This window comes from Nomascus leucogenys, chromosome 12, assembly GCF_006542625.1.
Source record: "Nomascus leucogenys isolate Asia chromosome 12, Asia_NLE_v1, whole genome shotgun sequence".
Taxonomy (NCBI): domain Eukaryota; kingdom Metazoa; phylum Chordata; class Mammalia; order Primates; family Hylobatidae; genus Nomascus; species Nomascus leucogenys.
The window spans coordinates 81,114,017-81,132,842 of NC_044392.1; the positions used below are offsets into that span (position 1 = coordinate 81,114,017).

General features: G+C 48.3%; 1 protein-coding gene across 3 annotated transcripts in view; it reads left to right on the plus strand.

Annotated features, from left to right (window-relative positions):
* The window catches only part of BCAR3 (BCAR3 adaptor protein, NSP family member), a 121,017-nt gene that overhangs the window by 98,771 nt on the left and 3,420 nt on the right, over positions 1-18,826 (plus strand). For all 3 annotated transcript variants that reach the window (XM_030825030.1, XM_003260061.3, XM_012500539.2), the window contains 5 exons: positions 489-1,141; positions 7,300-7,415; positions 11,527-11,698; positions 15,476-15,587; positions 15,836-16,048. In XM_030825030.1, coding sequence (XP_030680890.1) covers positions 489-1,141; positions 7,300-7,415; positions 11,527-11,698; positions 15,476-15,587; positions 15,836-16,048 — 1,266 coding nt within the window. The remainder of the gene's footprint in view (positions 1-488; positions 1,142-7,299; positions 7,416-11,526; positions 11,699-15,475; positions 15,588-15,835; positions 16,049-18,826) is intronic.

The window sequence follows — 18,826 nt, forward strand, 5'->3', positions numbered from 1 at the left end:
AATGCCGCTGCATAAACTACTTCCGTGTGGGTTACCCCAGTGTCTCTTTTCCCTTCCCTGTCTCCAGCTCTCCTTTGGAAGCTGGCTGGGATCCACCCTTTGAGAGTGGCATTTTAGGTGGCTAACGACTTCTGTTTCTTGGGGCAAGATTACATTATTCATGCCCTCCTTGCTCATATATTTTATCATTCTGACTGTCCCAGCCTTCTATGACCATACAACAACATTTGTGGCCCAGATGTCAGCAGTCCCCGGGATTTCGAACTGCATCCAGGCGTGTGGAATGGGGCAAGCCCAGCCCAGCCCTCACAATGCTGTAGACGCCCTGAGATTGGGTGTGGGACAGTCACATTGAATTTTCTTTTGGAAATGAAAATGCAAATTGAAACCCAAGGGCATGAACGGAGGGCCAGGGAGCTGCCACTCTGGTTTTGTTTTATATTCTCCACACAGATGAGCTTTCTCTGACCTTTTCTTATCCCCCACAGGCTGTAAGCTGCCACCTCAGTCCTCGGGTGTGGACACAAGCCCCTGCCCAAACTCACCTGTGTTCAGGACGGGAAGCGAGCCCGCCCTGAGCCCAGCAGTGGTTCGGAGGGTCTCCTCGGACGCCAGGGCTGGGGAGGCGCTGAGGGGATCAGACAGTCAGTTGTGCCCTAAGCCGCCGCCTAAGCCCTGCAAGGTGCCATTCCTCAAGGCTCCCTCGTCTCCCTCTGCCTGGCTCAACTCAGAGGCCAACTACTGTGAACTGAACCCAGCGTTTGCCACAGGCTGTGGCAGGGGAGCAAAGCTACCCTTATGTGCCCAGGGAAGCCACAAAGAACTGCTCACAGCCAAGCAGAATGGGGCGCCAGGTCCCCGGAACTCTGGCATCAACTACTTGATCCTTGATGATGATGACAGGGAAAGACCTTGGGAACCTGCGGCAGCTCAGATGGAGAAGGGGCAGTGGGACAAGGGCGAGTTTGTGACGCCCCTCCTGGAGACTGTCTCCTCCTTCAGGCCCAATGAATTTGAGTCAAAGTTCCTTCCCCCTGAGAATAAGCCCCTGGAAACAGCAATGTTGAAACGTGCGAAAGAACTGTTCACCAACAACGACCCCAAGGTCATCGCCCAGCACGTACTGAGCATGGATTGCAAGGTAAGAGCTGGGGATCCTGGTGCTGTTCTGGCTTTTCAAGGTTTGGTGAGAGCTGGGGGTCCCAGTGCTCCTCTGGCTTTTGTGGGTTTGGAAGGAGGGAATCTGTCTGGCCTCACTCTGCCTCACCCATTAAATGCTTTGCCCATAGGAAAGTCTGAAGATAACACCAGCATGGGAATTTATTTAAGGGGTGGGAACCACAAGCTGGGACAACCTTTGCCCAAGCAGGAAGCTTATAAAATTCATCTCAGACAGAGGGATGGCAGGCTGCTGCCGGGGGTGGGGCCTGCCCTCTTCTCCCACCCACCCCTGCTGGCATCAGCAGCCGCAACAGAATCCTCCTCGCACCTGGTGCTTATTTAAAAACTACCCCCTTGCCTCAGCTCCATCAGAATTGGTAAAGCCAAAGCTACAGGAGAGTAGATTGTAGATGAAAATGTAGTTTCTGGAGTAGCAGACCTTGGTTATTTTTATTACATTATACTTATGCATTACATATTTATTACTAAAATGATCTTTAGTATAAACATCTTTAAAGCTACCTTGATTTTTAAAATAATCCTTTCTCAATTTAGAAAAATTCTAAAATGGCCGGGCATGGTGGCTCACACCTGTAATCCCAGCACTTGGGGAGGCCGAGGCGGTGGATCACCTGAGGTCAGGAGTTCGAGACCAGTCTAACCATCATGGAGAAACCCCGTCTCTACTAAAAATACAAAATTAGCTGGGCATGATGGTGCACACCTGTAATCCCAGCTACTCTGGAAGCTGAGGCAGGAGAATTGCTTGAACCTGGGAGGTGGAGGTTGCGGTGAGCCGAGATCGCACCGTCGCACTCCAGCATGGGCAACAAGAGCAAAACTGTCTCAAAAAAAAAAAAAAAAAAAAATTCTAAAATACAGATTAAAAGATAAAACCACACAAAATCCAGTTTCCTGGAGATCACCATTGTCAGCATTTGGTTAATGCAAAAACATTATTATTTTCTCTGCAACTGGATACGTGTAAATAATTGCATGTGTAATATCTGTTTGCCACAGAAATGGCACAGGTCTGTACATAGTATTTCAAACCCTGAACCTTTCATTGACCAACATGACTGTCTTTCCACGTGATTAAATGTTTACATCGTCATTTTTTTTTTTTTTTTTTTTTTTCCCTGAGACAGGGTCTTACTCTGTCACCCAGGCTGGAATGCAGAGGTGCGTTCACAGCTCATGGCAGCCTTTGCCACTCAGGCTCAAGTGATCCTCCCACCTCAGCCTCCTGAGTAGCTGGGACCACAGGCGCATGCCACCACACCTGGTTAACTCTTTGTATTTTTTGTAGAGATAGGGTTTTGCCATGTTGCTCAGGCTGGTCTTGAACTCCTGAGCTCAAGTGATCTGCCTGCCTTGGCCTCTCAAAGTGCTGGGATTACAGGTGTGAGCCACCGCACCCGGCCCATCACCATTTTTTTGTAGGAAACGTTTATTTTAGATGTGAGTGACTTTCGTTCATAGGTGGTCCCAAAGCAACCTCATCCTTAAGAGAGATTAAGTCACTTTTTCGGATCCGTGGGGATTCGTTTTAGGACCTTCAGTGGCTAGCAAAATCCACAGAAGCTTGCATTCCTTATATAAAATGGAATAGTATTTGCATATAACCTATGCAATCCTCCGGTATACTTTAAATCATCTCTAGATTACTTATGACACCTAATACAATATATATGCTTTGTAAATAGCTATTATACTGCATTGTTTAGGGAATAATGACAAAGAAAAAAGTCTACATTTTTTTTTTCCTGAATATTTTTGATCCTTGATTGGTTGAATCTACTGCTGCAGAAGCCACGGATAAGGAGGGCTGACTGTATTCTAGACACCAGGTGCTGTCTCAGGCGACAGTGGGCTTGGTCCACCTTTTCAATATAAAGAGGCTGGTTCCTGGGCATTTGAAGCCTTTATTTGTAGCTCAGTGAAGTCAATTAGCTTCACATGTCAGGGCTTATTTAGGAACTGGGTTTTCCTTCCTATGTATTGAATCATGGCCAGAAGTCCAGTCTCAGAACACTCCTGCAGGGAGTGCCAAAGTTGATGGAGGGCTCCCCCAAACAGGCTTGAGGAACTTTAGGCAGCTGCTGACCATCCTGGAGTAAACAAGGCCCTTGCTGACAACGGAACTTGAGGGATGACTCAGAAACCAGAGTAACTCATTGCCCAGGCCTGGGAGGTGGGGCTGAGGGTGGACTTCTGCTGAGCAGGCCCTGAGAAGAGAGCCAGGGCTGCATTGGAAGAACAAGGGCCTGCTGCACTTTTGGCCGGATGGCCTCAGGCAGTGCTCACAGGTAGTCACGCAATTCGCGAAGTTATCCGGACCTCACTTTAAAGCAAGCTTAACCTGTTTGGGAGGTAAGAGGATTGAGGATTTCTGTTCTCGTCAGTCAGGCACATTGGGCCCTGAACCTGAGAGCAGAACCATGTCAGTGGGCCAGGAGGGAGATTCTGGCCTGGTATGAACCTGCGTGGGTTCCCCATAGAGGAAGCTCCTTGTAGAAACAGGCCTGGGTTTACAGAGCAGCCCGATTCCCAGGGGAATGAATCCTTCCTGTGGCCCTGGGCAGGGCTTAATGATCCTCTAGGTGGAGGAGAGATGCCTGCCCGCCTGCCCTTGGCAGGAGGTCTGGGACCTGCCCACTACCTTTGGTAGCCATGAAACTAGACCCCGAGGATGTTCCAACTGAAGAATGCAGTCTCCCTGGCTTGCTGTGGTGTGTTTTGTCCTCCTAGTGGGGCCTCACTCCCATGTGTGCCTGCAGACACCCCTGGACAAGGGGCTGGATGGGGTCCCCAGGCAGCAAGCAGGAGCCAGCCTGGACTCTGCCCACCCAGCCCCAGGGCAGGGCTATGTTGAAACTTCCTTCTTCCCTGTCTCTTGAGTCTATCACTATTTCCATATTATCTTCCTGGAACCACTGACTTCCAAGCAGGCACAATCAGCATCTCTAAGAGGGAAATACAACAAGATCTGTTGTTTCCCACCCCAAGTGCAGTGGCAGCCCAGACAGGGCCACCCGGAAGCTGAGAGCAGGCTCTGGCTGGCATCTGGGCCCCGCATGCTGGTTCCCAGCCATGTGGGCAAATGCCCAGATAGGCCATAAGGACAGTGGGTGGTCCTAAGAGCCTTCCTGCTCCCTGCCCTGCTGTGTCCATGCCCCCACCCCCCAAGGGCCTGGTTAGGAGCCACTGAGCCTCTCCCACCATGCGCAAGGTCTTTGCCTGTAGCTAGAAGTGAGGTCCAGTAGTGAAGCACTTGGCTAGACTGAGCCTGAATCCTGCCTCTGCCACATCAGCTGAACAGCCTCTCCTTCTCTGCCTGTCTGTAAGGAATACAGCTACCCAGGTGGTCAGTGAGGACTAAATGAGATAATAATATATTAAAAGCCCCGGGCACCTTGCCTAGCCCACAGTGAGCACTAAGTGTTTATCCGTGTTATATATTCAGCCTTGACTGAGCACCTACTGTGCCAGGGCAGCTTGTGATCTCTGCTCTTGGAGCACCTGCTATCGGGTGGGGGTGGGCTGGGGAGGGACAGTGATGCAGGAACTTGGACCACAACCCAGGTGGGAAGTGCCCTGCAGGGGAAGGCACAGGAGCTGTGGGGCCTTTAGGCAGGGCCTTGAACAGGGAGTGGGGTGTGGAGATGGGGCGGGGATGTCCGAGATGAGTTTGGAAGGCTGCATCATTGGCCAGATGAACACCAAAAGCATCTTGCAGACAGCAGGCAATGCACATGCGCAGAGACTCAGTCGTCAAAACCCATGGAGAGAGGGGTTGGTTTACAGCAGATTCATTCTGTGTGGGTGGAAGAAGATGGGGTTAGGGGTGGGGTGTGGGAGGGCTTCATAGGTCTTTTCTAAGTCTCTACTTCCGGGCTCATACCAGGTTCCTGCCTTCAAGGCACTTTACAGTTGAGTTGGGTGCAGATCTGATCCTCTGTGCCAAGGGGAACAGAACCGGTGAGTGGAGCCAGACAATCTCATGGCATTTTAGAAAGGCCCTTTCGGCTGGAAGGAGGGCTGGGCTGGGCCCCCATCGGGGCTCTCCTGGGTCCATGCAGCAGCCTCCAAGGCAGTGGAAGAAGGAGCAGTGGGTGGAGTCCAGAGATGCAGCAGAGTAGACCAGCTAAGATTTGGAGGGCAGAGGGAGGCCTCATCGGGGGTGCTTCTGCCACCCTGCCCTGTGGAGTCGGCTCACAGTAAATGCTACAGACGTATTTGTCCTTCTTTTGTGTCTGTGAGCTGCATAACCTTGGGCATTTGTCAGGGAACCTAACCCAGGCCGTGTGGTGTGAGCTTGGGATCCCCTCGGCCCTCAGGCAAGCAGGTGTGGCTCCAGGGAAGTGACCCAGGCATGGCATATATGTGCTGAAGAAATGCAGGCTGGAGAGCAGGGGCCCCCGTCCATCTGCCAGGTTTTCCAGAGCAAAACTGAATCAATCACAGGCCTTTTAATCTCGCCACCCAGAGCATGGGGGACACCGCTCAGAAGTACAGGGTTTGGGACCTCTGACGGAGGGCAGCTGTCTGAATATGCGAGGAAGCATGCATGGCGTGCGTCTGGGCTGCCTTGCCAAGATCAAGTTATAAATCCCTTTCCCAAGATCTGGCCAGAATTCTTCCCCCTTCCACATGGCTGATGATTCACAACTTGTATTTTCAGGTGGCTTTTGGGGGTTCTAAAGTTATCTGAATCCTTTGCAAAGTCCTTGAGAAAGGTGAACTTAGCAGTTATGTTAGAAAAGGGGAAACTGAGGCCCAGTGAGTGCAGGTAGGAGCACAGTAGGAATTCTGTATCCTGTTCTGGCATCTACCACTGGAGAGCTCATCCACAGGGTTATCCCCTCAGGGTTGACAGTAGTTCAGCCACAGAAGTTACAGGGCAGGGTTAGTAATACCACCTAAACATCCAGATGTGTTTTGATAGCCTGGGGTAATTAAGGTTGAGGACAAGTGTACCAGATCAAGGAGAGGAACCATCCTATGCCTGCCACGTGTTCAGGTGGCTAGACTTGTTGCATCTGTCAGTTCCACTCTTAGTACATCATTGTGCTGTGAGGTGTCATTAGCCGCCATTTAATTTTTCTTTTGTTTTTAGAGACACTGTCTTGCTCTCACCTAGGCTGATGTACAGTGACATGATCATAGCTCACTGTAATCTCAAACTCCTGTGCTCAAGTGATCCTCCTGTCTTAGCGTCCCAAGAAGCTAGGACTGCAGGCGCACACCACCATGCCTGGCTAATTTTTAATTTTTTGTAAAGATGGGGTCTCGCTATGTTGCTCAGCTGGTCTCAAACGCCTGTCCTCAAGCAGTCCCCCCACCTTGGCCTCCCAAAGCACTGGGATTACAGGCATAAGCCACCGTGCCTGGCCTATTGACCCCATTTTAGAGACACACTGGCTCAGTTGTAACACTTCTCCATGACATTGTAATAACTAATACCTGATTCTAATAAACTGAGATTACATACTAGAATTGAGATGGGTTGAGAGCTGTCTGGGACAAAGATTTTAAGAAAAGCCTCTCAGGAGAAAGAAGTGTGTTTGAGATCTCAGGTTTCCAATCACTGTACACATTTTTAATAGTTTCCAGACGTATAGAGCATTTACTGAGCCCAGGAGAAGCGTAATTAAGGGTAATAGCAGCCAGCTGTGGCTGTTAAGTGAGAACATGAATGGCAAAGCCCACAGCGGAGAGGCTCTTGGATGAGATTCCGCTTTTCCACTGCGGGGGATCGGTCGGCTCCGAACACATGCAGCCCTGCTGTTGGCAGCAAAATGTCACAGCAGGATCCGGCCTGTGTCAGACAAAAGCTCAGAGAACTAAACTGTTCTCTGGCTGGGCAGAAACACTTAACAAATCTGTAGATCTGCAGAGCAGCGTCGGCATCTCCCACCAGTCCTTCTTTTCCCCCTAAGTTTTATACTCTGTGTGTATTAAAACACCCTAAACATCATATAAGAACAGCACTGTCAGCAGCTGCTTATAAAGAAATGCAACACATAAAGTGTGTCCACGCCATCCTAGTTCAGTGTGTTTCTTCTCATATGCTGAATTCATGATCAGGCAAGCCCACTTCCTGATCCAGTGTATTTCAACTTTGGCTCTTGACAGGTTGCTAGGATACTTGAAGTCTCCGAAGAGATGAGGAGGAACATGGGGGTGAGCTCAGGCCTGGAACTCATTACCTTGCCTCACGGACACCAGCTGCGCCTGGACATAATTGAAAGGTGAGCACTGCCATCCTCTGCACTTCCGACCCTCCCAGCTCCTTGCAGGCATCAGAGCAGCAGGTTTTAGAACAGAGAGAGGCGCAGCACCAGCCTAGCCCTGGGGTAACAGCACTTCAGGGTGCATGGCCTACAGCGACTCTTCCCAGAAGCCTGAGCCTGAGAATTCCTGGAGTTGCACACAGAGACAGCACAACTCAGGAACAAAGAATGTGTTCCCGTCCCTGCTCCTGGAGGAGTGGATGGAGAGAACAGATGGCCTGAAGCCAGTGACTCAACTGGCCTGTGTGAGCAGGAGTCACAGATCCTGCAGCCTGGGGCAGAGCTGGGGCCCCAGCACCGTGCAGTCTCCTGGGTCTCCTGCCCAGCAAGCTGCGCCTTTGTCTCCTTGGGGGTTAAGATTGCTTGAGGAATTAGGAGGAGTTTGTGGGAAAGGCTGGGAACAGCAGAGTCTAGACAGTGTTTTCTTTGAGGGGTGAACAAATAGGGTCAGAGGTCAGGGGATGACGGCAGTGGTCCGGGGCCTCCGAGGCATCCCTCCCCTCTTCTTATGAAAAGCCAGGGCCCTGGGTGTCCATTTAAATGGAATGTTTAAGAATTAGAAAGACACCAACAACGAGGTATGTTTTTAAGGAAAGCAGCTCTAGACTAGATATCCATATTACCACAAAGCCGGCCTTTTTGACACATTTTTTAAAATTTGATTTGGGTAAGACTGTTAAGTTTTCTGTCTGTCCAGCCCATGTCCTAGTTGCCATGACTGACTGCCCATGGCTTTCCATGAAGTTCCAGATCACAGTGCTGTCCAGGACAGCTTTCTGTGGTAACAGACGCGTTCTGCACTGGCTATTACTGTAGCCACCAGCCACATGTCACTCTCGGGCACCTGAAATGTGACTGATGTGATTGAAGGATGACTTTTTATAATTAGAATTTACTGTTTCCAGGGTAAAGAGCCACCTCTGGGGGGATGGATGTCGCTGCTTTAGAGTTTCCTCGGCTGTACAGCAGATAAAATGACTCCCATGCTGCTGCTGTTTTGGTCTTGCAGCCGTGGATACATCCCATAGAAAATACCCAGAACGCTGAATTGCAGCCGTGTGGGAGGACGGAGGTGAAGAAGTGGGCCATGCGGACTTTGTTCAGGAATACCCATTGCTTAGGCCTTTGGGGAATTCTAGGTCCCGCTTCTGAATTTTCCTGCTCTTCCTGATGAGACTTTTCTAGGTTCCAGCCTCTCTCTGGGTGTCCCCTTTTTCCCTCCTGCCCCAGGGGCCTGACCTCCCGGCTCCACTAGCTTCCATTCTATCAGCAGAGTGAGCTGTGCCACCACACTTTGCCGTTTCTCCCATGAGACATTTCAGCCTGAAACCCCCCAGGTTCCAAGCCTCATGAACCTGAGCCCTATTTTCTTAGTATCATTCAGTGTGCTGGGACAGGCTGAGGGTGACAGGTTTGGGGCTTCTCTCGGCTGTTTTCTGACTTTCCACTTCATTTCTCTTTTCTCCTGACTGCCTCTTGGCTGGGGTCTTGCTCCTTAGCTTGTTTCTTGTGACCTGTGGGATCTTCTTTTTAGAGCCTGGGGAGTAGTTTTATTAATTACAATGTGTTTATTAAAGGCCAAGGTTATAGAGGTCCTGATGTGTCACATGACATCACCCTCTTGCATTTGAAAATCAAATACAAAACCACCCTTTATTTTTAATTTACCACCTCACCCATTCCAGGCATACTGCTCTGGAAGTGTCCTTCATGTGACATCTGAGTGCCTCCTCTTGCCAACCACAGGAGCTTTTGCTGCAGATTTGCCAGCCTGAGTTGTTTTTCCCATAGTCGGTGTATCCAGGAGGTTTCAGGCAAATGTTGGTTGAGTGAATGGATATAACCATTCAGTTAACCATTGATATAACACTAGAGGGCCATTAAAACATAGGGGGAGAAAACACTGAATAAAGAATCAACTGAATGCAGTATGGGAAGTGAGTTTATAGTTAAAAGCAACATCTAAAATGTTCTGTCAATGTTAACATTTTGCAAATGGATAACAAAACTCTTCCAAAAATGTATCAGATAACAGCTGGGCGCAGTGGCTCATGCCTGTAATCCCAGCACTTTGGGAGGCCAAGGCAGGTGGATCACTTGAGCCCAGGAATTCGAGACCAGCCGGGCAACATGGCAAAACCCCGTTTCTACAAAAAACACAAAAATTAGCTGGGCATGGTGGCATACACCTGTGGTCCCAGCTACTTGGGAGGCTGAGGCAGGAGGATCCTTTGAGCCAGGGAGGTCAAGGCTGCAGTGAGCCATGATCACACCACTGCACTCCAGCCTGGGCAACAGAGCAAAACCCGTCTCAAAAAATAATAATAATAATAAAAATATACTTTAGGTCTATGTTTGGATCCATTAATTGAGAAAGACAAATCAGGAATAGGAGATAAATGGAGAAAAGAGGAAAGAGATGGAGACAAAGAGGCAAAATGGACCAAGATACAGAGGGAGAGACATGTACAGAGACAACTCTAGTAACAACTGCTATTTATTAGGCGCCTGCCAGTGCCAGGCACTTTAATTATTATTATTATTCTTTTTGTTTTGAGATCGTCTCTCTAGTTACTCAGGCTGGAGTGCAGTGGCGCAATCTCTGCTCACTACAACCTCCGCCTCCTGGGTTCAAGCGATTCTCATTCCTCAGCCACTCAAGTAGCTGGGACTACAGGCATGTGCCACCATGCCTGGCTAATTTTTGTATTTTTAGTAGGGATGGGGTTTCGCCCATGTTGCGCAGGCTGGTCTCGAACTCCTGGGCTCAAGCATTCTGCCTGCCTCGGCCTCCCAAAGTGCTGGGATTACAGGCCTGAGACCTGGCTCACTTTAATTATTTTCACACCCATACACAGTCTCTCTTTCTCACAACCCTTGCTCCCATTTTACAGATGAAGAACCTGAGGGGTGCGGCAGTTAGGTACCAGCCCAAGCTTACACTGCAAGTGAGCCCCATACATGCATATATATGCAAACACACTTGGAGGCAGAGCTCATTACCTATTTAACAAACATTAGAGAAATGAGTGATGCTAAGCACTCAATGAATCCCTGCTGCCCTTTGCTCAAGGAGAGCAAGAGACCGACCAACACACCTGGGCACGTAGAGAGCACAGCGTGGAGTAACATCCTAAGCTCTGAACATTCAGGACAGAGTGGCCCTGGAGTTCAAATGCATGCTGTATTTTAGTAACTATAGCTATAAATTGGGGCTTCGCCTCCAGCACTTGGACCACAGCCTGGAGGAAACTGAGGCAATTCTGGTCTAAAGCAGTTAACTCCTGGGTCCTGATTTGCTGCAGACTGACCCCATTCATATTAATCCTGTTGTCATGCGGAGAAAAGATCACCCTGCTTCCTGTTTTGGGTCTCTGAGGTTGACCCATGTAGTTTAGGATGAGAAAAGGGAGGTTTGTTGGGGAAAATGAGATTTCGATTTTATTAGGGTCTGGCCCTAAAGGCACATTCCAGCCCATCAACTATTCAATCTTTATCCTCCTCCCCATTCATTTCCTGGCCTCTGGAGTGGGGCTGGAGAACACCATTCTTACCTCCTCTTTCCTGCCTTTGTTCTGATAGCCATGTTATTGTCCTGGATCAAGCACGTCCTCTTATTTTTCTGTCCCTTCCATCCCCAAGTCCGGGGGCTCAGTGGAGGTGGCCCTGGGCTTCCCTGAGGAGAGATTCTCAGAACGTGTTGGGGGACCTGCTGTCTCCAGGAACCTCTCATGGTACAGGGTACTAGGAGCCACATGCACTTCTGAGCAGCTTTGTCCCAGGAGCTCCCTCTTTGTGCCCCCAGGTCCAGGGTTGAACGTGGCCCTGTCCGGGGACATCTTGCTTTCTGACTGAAAGTGCACCCTCTGTGGCCTACTTTGGCCCTCCACAGTCAGCCTGCTAAGGGGCGTTCTCTCTGTTGAGATTAGCCGTCTAAACTGTGCTGCCGGCACATTTTAGAGCAAAAGCAGCAAATGGCACAAAAACAGCCCTGCTCTTGGCTGATTTGGATTAGTTTTCTCCTAGTCCCATTGGCCCTGAACCTGACCGCTGATCTCCTGGCTTTCAGACACAACACGATGGCCATCGGCATTGCAGTGGACATTCTGGGCTGCACAGGCACTTTGGAGGACCGAGCAGCCACTCTGAGTAAGATCATCCAGGTGGCGGTGGAACTGAAGGATTCCATGGGGGACCTCTATTCCTTCTCAGCTCTCATGAAAGCCCTGGAAATGCCACAGGTAAATTTCCAATTACTTTATGTGTACTTAATGTTCTATAAAGAGATCTGCATGCCATGTTTGGCAAATCAGACTATTTTAGTCAATCTCAAAAGTAAATTGAATCTTAATGAAAGCCGCTTCATTTAGGGGACAGTGTCCTAAGTGTTTGGGGTCTATTTTTTTTTCTTTTTTGAGACAGAATCTCACTCTGCCACCTAGGCTAGCAGTGGCATGATCTCAGCTCACTGCAACCTCCACCTCCCAGGCTTAAGTGATTCTCATGCCTCAGCCTCAAGTAGCTGGGACTATAGGTATGCACCACCACACCCAGCTAATTTTTGTATTTTTAGTAGGGACAGGGTTTCACCAGGTTGGCCTCAAACTCCTGACTTCAAATGATCTGCCTGCCTCGTCCTCCCAAAGTGCTGGAATTACAGGCATGAGCCACTGTGCCTGGACTGGGGTCTATTTTTTTTTTTTTTGGAAACAAAGTCTTGCTCTGTTGTCCAGGCTGCAGTGCAATGGTGTGATCTTGGCTCATTACAACCTCTGTCTCCCGGGTTCAAGCAATTCTCCTGCCTCAGCCTCCTGAGTAGCTGGGATAACAGGCATGGGCCACCACAGCTGGCTAATTTTTGTATTTTTAGTAGAGACGGGGTTTTGCCATGTTGGCCAGGCTGATCTCGAACTCCTGACCTCAGGTGATCCGCCCACCTCGGCCTCCCAAAGTGCTGGGATTACAGGCATGAATCACCACGCCCAGCCTCTGGGGTCTATTTTTTAAGGCAGTAAATAATTGCTGACAGTCCATGCTTTCTCTTTGATGTACAGTAGCAAGTGTCATCCTCATAACAGTAGTGATTCATGGACAACCAATTAGGATGAGACATCTGGCTAAAGTGTGTCATATAAGAAACAGACTGCCTCCATCTGGGTCACCAGGTGTGTGGGCAGTTTAGGATAATCACTGGGAAATGAGACATTTGCAGAGCTTCTGTCAGAGAATCCTTAGAATAGTTTATCTCAGGTCACCTAAAACAGACTATCCTATTAAAAAGTTCAGATTCCTGGTCCATCTGCCACAGAACTCCCTAATTACCATTTCTGAAAGTGGGCATTTGAATTTATCTGCTGGTGCCAGGGATTTTTTAGGATGAGTGTCAAACATGAATATCTGTATCTGAAGTCAAGCAGGCCTCATGGAGGAAAGTCACGCTGCCATCTTTATCGCTGAGGATCAGCACTCCCACTTCTGTTCTCCCAAGCCCTGGGTGCTTGGAGGACTTGAGTATGAGTTTACAGTCCAGCCAGCAAAACCTTCTAGTAACATCAAAACCGCTGGTCACTCGGCTTGGCTGTTTCATAGCCACAGGTTAGCTCTGAAATCCTGCCAGGTGCTCACTGAAATTCCATCATTGCCACTGAGAAACAGCCACGATCTCATGTCCCGCAAGTCAGATCATGGCAGGAATAGAATTTACTTGCATTAAAGCAAGGTCACCTTAAAAATAAAAGGTTGAAAACTTAGTGCCTTCATTGGGAATTTGTGGGGGGTCAATTCTATTTCAGAAGCTTTCAAAATTCTTCAGATAGACTATAAGCAACCCATAAGTTCTGCCAGATTTTCATGATATACTGATTTCTACTATAACGGGGGTTATCATTTTTTCATTCGGGTATTTTAATGTGCATTATGTTTATTTCCTGTCATCTAAAACTGCCTAGAATTTTGACAGCAGAGCCAACAGGCCAGGCTGTGGATAAAGCCTTCTAGCCCAGAGCTTCCCCTGAGACTGGTAAAGGAGATGTTTTGTGGGATCACATGGTTACCATCCATGACATCAAACTCAGCGGTTAGGGACTTGTCCCCAACCACATTACCATGCTTTGTAGGCGGCTCCCTGCCCCCTAACAGTGTCAGCCTTTCCCTTCTGGAGCACATCAGCAGTGACAGGACACAGTCCTCCAGAGCATTCAATGGCCTAGGAGGAAGTGGCATACCCAGGGAAAGCCCAAAAGGAGACTCACATTACTTTGCCTGTCACCATCCAACCCAGCCCTTACACTATAGCTACATGTGCCACCTTCTCTTCTCAGCTTCTAGTATCAAAAGAGTACGCCTAGGAGATGGGCCTAGCCCAGACCCAGAGGCTTCTTTCAGAAAGGCAATGCCTCAGGGAGTGGGTAGGGAGCAGGGGTCTACAGAAGGAACAGCAGCGTGGTGGGCAGCAGGAGGAAGGCAGCCACAGCCTTTTCTTCACAGCACATCTCCTGGTGCTGAGCCTACTCACCTTCCTTTTGGATACAGGAGCTCTTCAAGGCCAAGTAAATGAATCTCAGCTCTACCACATACCAGCTGGGAAGCCTTGGGGAGTTACCTAATCTCTTCTGTTTTCTCATCTGTAAAACAAAGCCAAAATAGCTGTCTTAAAGGGCATTGCGAAGATTAAATGAAATTCTTCAAATATTTGACACAAAGTTGGCTCTTATTCCCGAAATACTAATGCTCTTCCTTGTTTCATGTAGAAAACTTAACACAGCCTTGCCGGTTTTAGGGTATGAGTTGGGGACCATTTATCTTAGGACAGTCAGAGTCAGTGGTATATGCTGCTGCTGACTAAATTGTTCCAAAAGAAAATTGAGGCCCTGAGTTACCGGCAGAAGAAAAGAAATGAGTAGCAGGCATGGTGTCTCATGTCTGTTGTCCCAGCTACTCAGGAGGCGGAGGTGGGAGGATCACTGAGCCTGGGAGGTTGAGGCTACAGTGAGCTGTGATCGCACCACTGCACCCCAGCCTGGGCAACTGAGTGAGACCCTGTCTCAAAGAAGAAAAGTCATAAAACTCTTTAAGAGACGAATTAAACTATAGCTATCCATACAGTGGACTATTATGCAGAAATTTAACAAGGCTGTTCTATATGTACTTGTACTGAATGCTTTTGAGGCAAGGAATAGGTGTGGTTTATGTAGTATATAATATGCATGTATTTATTTTTAAAAGGAGTGTGCGTATAGACAGGAATTTTGGGGAGGTCAATTCCAGTTTTATTTCAAGAGCTTTCAAAATTCTTCAGGTACACTGGAATTTTCTAGGATCAATATTTAAAATAAGCAACTTATCAGTTCTGCCATATTTTCATGATAATGCTGATTTCTATTATAACAAGAGTTATAATTTTTCATTCAGGTGTTTTACTTTGCATCATGTTTATTTCCTCTCATCCAATACTGCCTTGAATTTTGACAGTGGACTGGCCAGCAGGCCAGGCTGTATGTGAAGCACACATGCACAGGCAGTTGAAGAGAGTTGTCATCTCTGGGATGGGCTAACAGCAATGCAGATAGGGCGGATGGGGGATTACTTTTTCTTTCTACCCTTTCAGCCACTTTGACATTTTTACCATATGTATCTATCACCTGTTCCAAAATTTAAGCAAAAGGTAATTTTATTTATTTTTTTTGAGACAGGGTCTCACTCTGTCAGCCAGGCTGGAGTGCAGTGGCATGATCTTGGCTCATTGCAACCTCCGCCTCCCAGGTTCAAGCAATTCTCCCGCCTCAACCTCCCGAGTAGCTGGGATTACAGGCACATGCCACCACGCTCAGCTAATTTTTATATTTGAGTAGAGACAGGGTTTCACCATGTTGGCCAGACTGGCCTTGAACTCCTGACCTCAAGTGATCCACCCGCCTCAGCCTCCCAAAGTGTTGGGATTACAGGCGTGAGCCACCGCGCCCAGCCACAAAAAGGTAATTTGAAAAAGAACCTTTTCCAAAACACTACCTTTCTTCCAGATCACAAGGTTAGAAAAGACGTGGACTGCTCTGCGGCACCAGTACACCCAAAATGCCATTCTCTATGAGAAACAGCTGAAGCCCTTCAGCAAACTCCTGCATGAAGGCAGAGGTGAGCATGTGGGCAGAGCAAGCACGGGGCTACCCCGCTGGGGAGTGGAGTACAAGTACGCAGGGCATGTTATGAGGCCCTGAGTTATCTGCAGCACTGTGGATGGCTCATCAGGGCTTTTATCAGATGACAGCGTTGCTTGTAGAAGGCTGCAGTTGCTGTAACAAGACAAGGGCTATGAGTCACCTCATTCTGTGCTTAACTTTGGAAAACATCTGATATGGAAAACTCTACTCCTTATTCTTCAGAGTCCACATGTGTTCCCCTAAACAATGTATCAGTCCCACTGCTGATGCCACTTGTGACCTTAATGGAGCGCCAGGCTGTCACTTTTGAAGGAACTGACATGTGGGAAAAAAACGACCAGAGCTGTGAAATCATGCTGAACCATTTGGCAACAGCGCGATTCATGGCCAAGGCTGCGGACAGCTACCGGATGAATGCTGAGAGGATCCTGGCAGGTAAGAGCTGGTTTTTGTAAGCTGTTCTCTAACACTGTACAGTAATTGAAATGAAGGAATGGAAGAGCATGGCTGACTTCACTTAGAAAAAGACCAAAGAGGAAGGATTAAAGAATGGAATTCCATTTCCTGTATGGCTGGTTATTACTTCCTCTTAATTCCAGAATGACTCAAGTGCCTTGTTTCTCCTTTCTTCTTGTGTGTTCTGTTGTTCAATGGTATAGAATAAACAGAGAGAAGGGGTCAAGAAAGAATTGGGGCCGGGCGTGGTGGTTCAAGCCTGTAATCCCAGCACTCTGGGAGGCTGAGGCAGGTGGATCACTTGAAGTCAGGAGTTCAAGACCAGCTTGGCCAACATGATGAAACCCTGTCTCTACTAGAAATACAAAAATTAGCTGGGCATGACAGTGCATGCCTGTGATCCCAGCTACTTAGGAGGCTGAGGCAGGAGAATCACTTGAACCCAGGAGGCGGAGGTTGCAGTGCGCCAAGATTGCACCACTGCACTCCAGCCTGGGCGCTGGGCAACAGAACAAGAATTGGCCAACTTGCCTACCACTTATTAATAGTACCTCTAATAGGTGGGATTAGAAAAGGTGATGTGCCAAGATGAGGAGGTGGAGTTTTATCCAGACCTCATTTATCTGCATTCCTGTTCCTTCCCAGTCACACTGGGAAGTGAGCTCCCCTGCTCTTAGCATCAGACACATCCTGGAAAGTGTGGGGCAGTGTTGCGTAAACGGATCTTTCTTACAAGTGCTGTGGTGACAGAAAGCGGCCTCCTCAGTCAGCACGGCCGGCATTTATCACACATGTGGCATGGGCACGGCACCGTGCTAACTGGATGTCCTGAGGAATTTGAGCAGGTATCTCAGCCTGCAGCGACAAGTGCAGTGTGTACTGTGGGAGCACTTAGGGGAAGGGACTGATTTGGTCAGAGATGCTAGGAAAGAGGAAGCCCCTGGTGACAGCTTCCCAGAAAACACTGCATTGATTGTTAAAGGACAGAAGTAGTTACCAGCAAGCAGGGCTGGGAATTCCACTCAGACGGCACAACCCAAGCAAAGGCACTGAGAGCGCTTGGGGAAAACTGGGATCCACAAGTACTTGGGTTTAGATTTGTGCAAAGTATGACCTAAGGAATGGCCAACTAGGCTACAGAGGGAGGTGCAGCTGGGAAGCCCTTCCACATAGGCCTGTGGCTGAAGAAGAGCCAGTGAAGGGTTTAATTATGGGAGGGTGTCACATGGTCAGATTTCTGTTTTAAAGTAAATTACTCTGGTGTCTGTGTGGAGGAAGGCTGGAGGGCTGAAGGTTTGCTGGCAGAAAGACCATTCAGGAAGGAGGGCTTTGCCAAGGCAGTCATCAGGGATGACTATTTTCCATTACTATATAATTTTTTAAATTCTTCAAGGGCTCACAGTTTGAGTCACAAAGTTAAGAACTATGTGGGGGCAGGAGACTCCATTTATTTAATTCTAAAAGGGAGCTGCCTCAGAACCAGAATGTGGGACTTAGTCGTTTGTACCATCTGCTGTGGGTATAAGCACCACATACGTGTTTCATTTTCCTCCTCAAAAAGTTATCCAGGATTGGCTGTATGTTACTCAAACAATAAAAGCACGCAAGTCAACAGGTATCAGCGTGCCTACTTAGACAAAGCCCATGAATACATTACCATGGATGTTGCATGAGCCAATACACCAAGGTGGGTTTTGAGAAAAGTGTGCCATAAGCTGCTCTACAGCTTTAAATCACTTTAAAGGTCGCTGATGGAATTTTTCAGTCAATCCTAATATAGATTTCATAGCAAGTTCCCTTTGCTGTAAGTGATAGTGAACCCAGGGAAGGCAGAGATCTGCTCACCAGCATAGAGGAGGGGCTCAAAGCATGTTAGCTAAATGAATAGAAGTCACCATCTGGGGGCCAGGCGTGGTGGCTCACACCTGTATTCCCAGCACTTTGGGAGGCTGAGGTAGGCAGATCACCTGAGGTCAGGACTTAGAGGCCAGCCTGGCCAACATGGCAAAACCCCGTCTCTGTTAAAAATACAAAAATTAGCTGGGGAATTTTGAGAGGGAATACTTGAGAGGCTGAGGCAGGAGTATCAAGCGATTCTCCTTGATTGATTCTTAATTTCAGTGAGCCGAGATTGTGCCACTGCACTCCAGCCTGGTCTCAAAACCACAGTGAGATACCATCTCACACCAGTTAGAATGGCCATCATTAAAAAATCAGGAAACAACAGGTGCTGGAGAGGATGTGGAGAAATAGGAACACTTTTACACTGTTGGTGGGACTGTAAACTAGTTCAACCACTGTGGAAGTCAGTGTGGCGATTCCTCAGGGATCTCGAACTAGAAATACCATTTGACCCAGCCATCCCATTACTGGGTATATACCCAAAGGACTATAAATCATGCTGCTATAAAGACACATGCACACGTATGTTTATTGCGGCACTATTCACAAGAGCAAAGAGTTGGAACCAACCCAAATGTCCAACAACGATAGACTGGATTAAGAAAATGTGGCACATATACACCATGGAATACTATGCAGCCATAAAAAATGATGAGTTCGTGTCCTTTGTAGGGACATGGATGAAACTGGAAAACATCATTCTCAGTAAACTATCGCAAGGACAAAAAACCAAACACCGCATGTTCTCACTCATAGGTGGGAATTGAACAATGAGAACTCATGGACACAGGAAGGGGAACATCACACTCCGGGGACTGTTGTGGGGTGGGGGGAGGGGGGAGGGACAGCATTAGG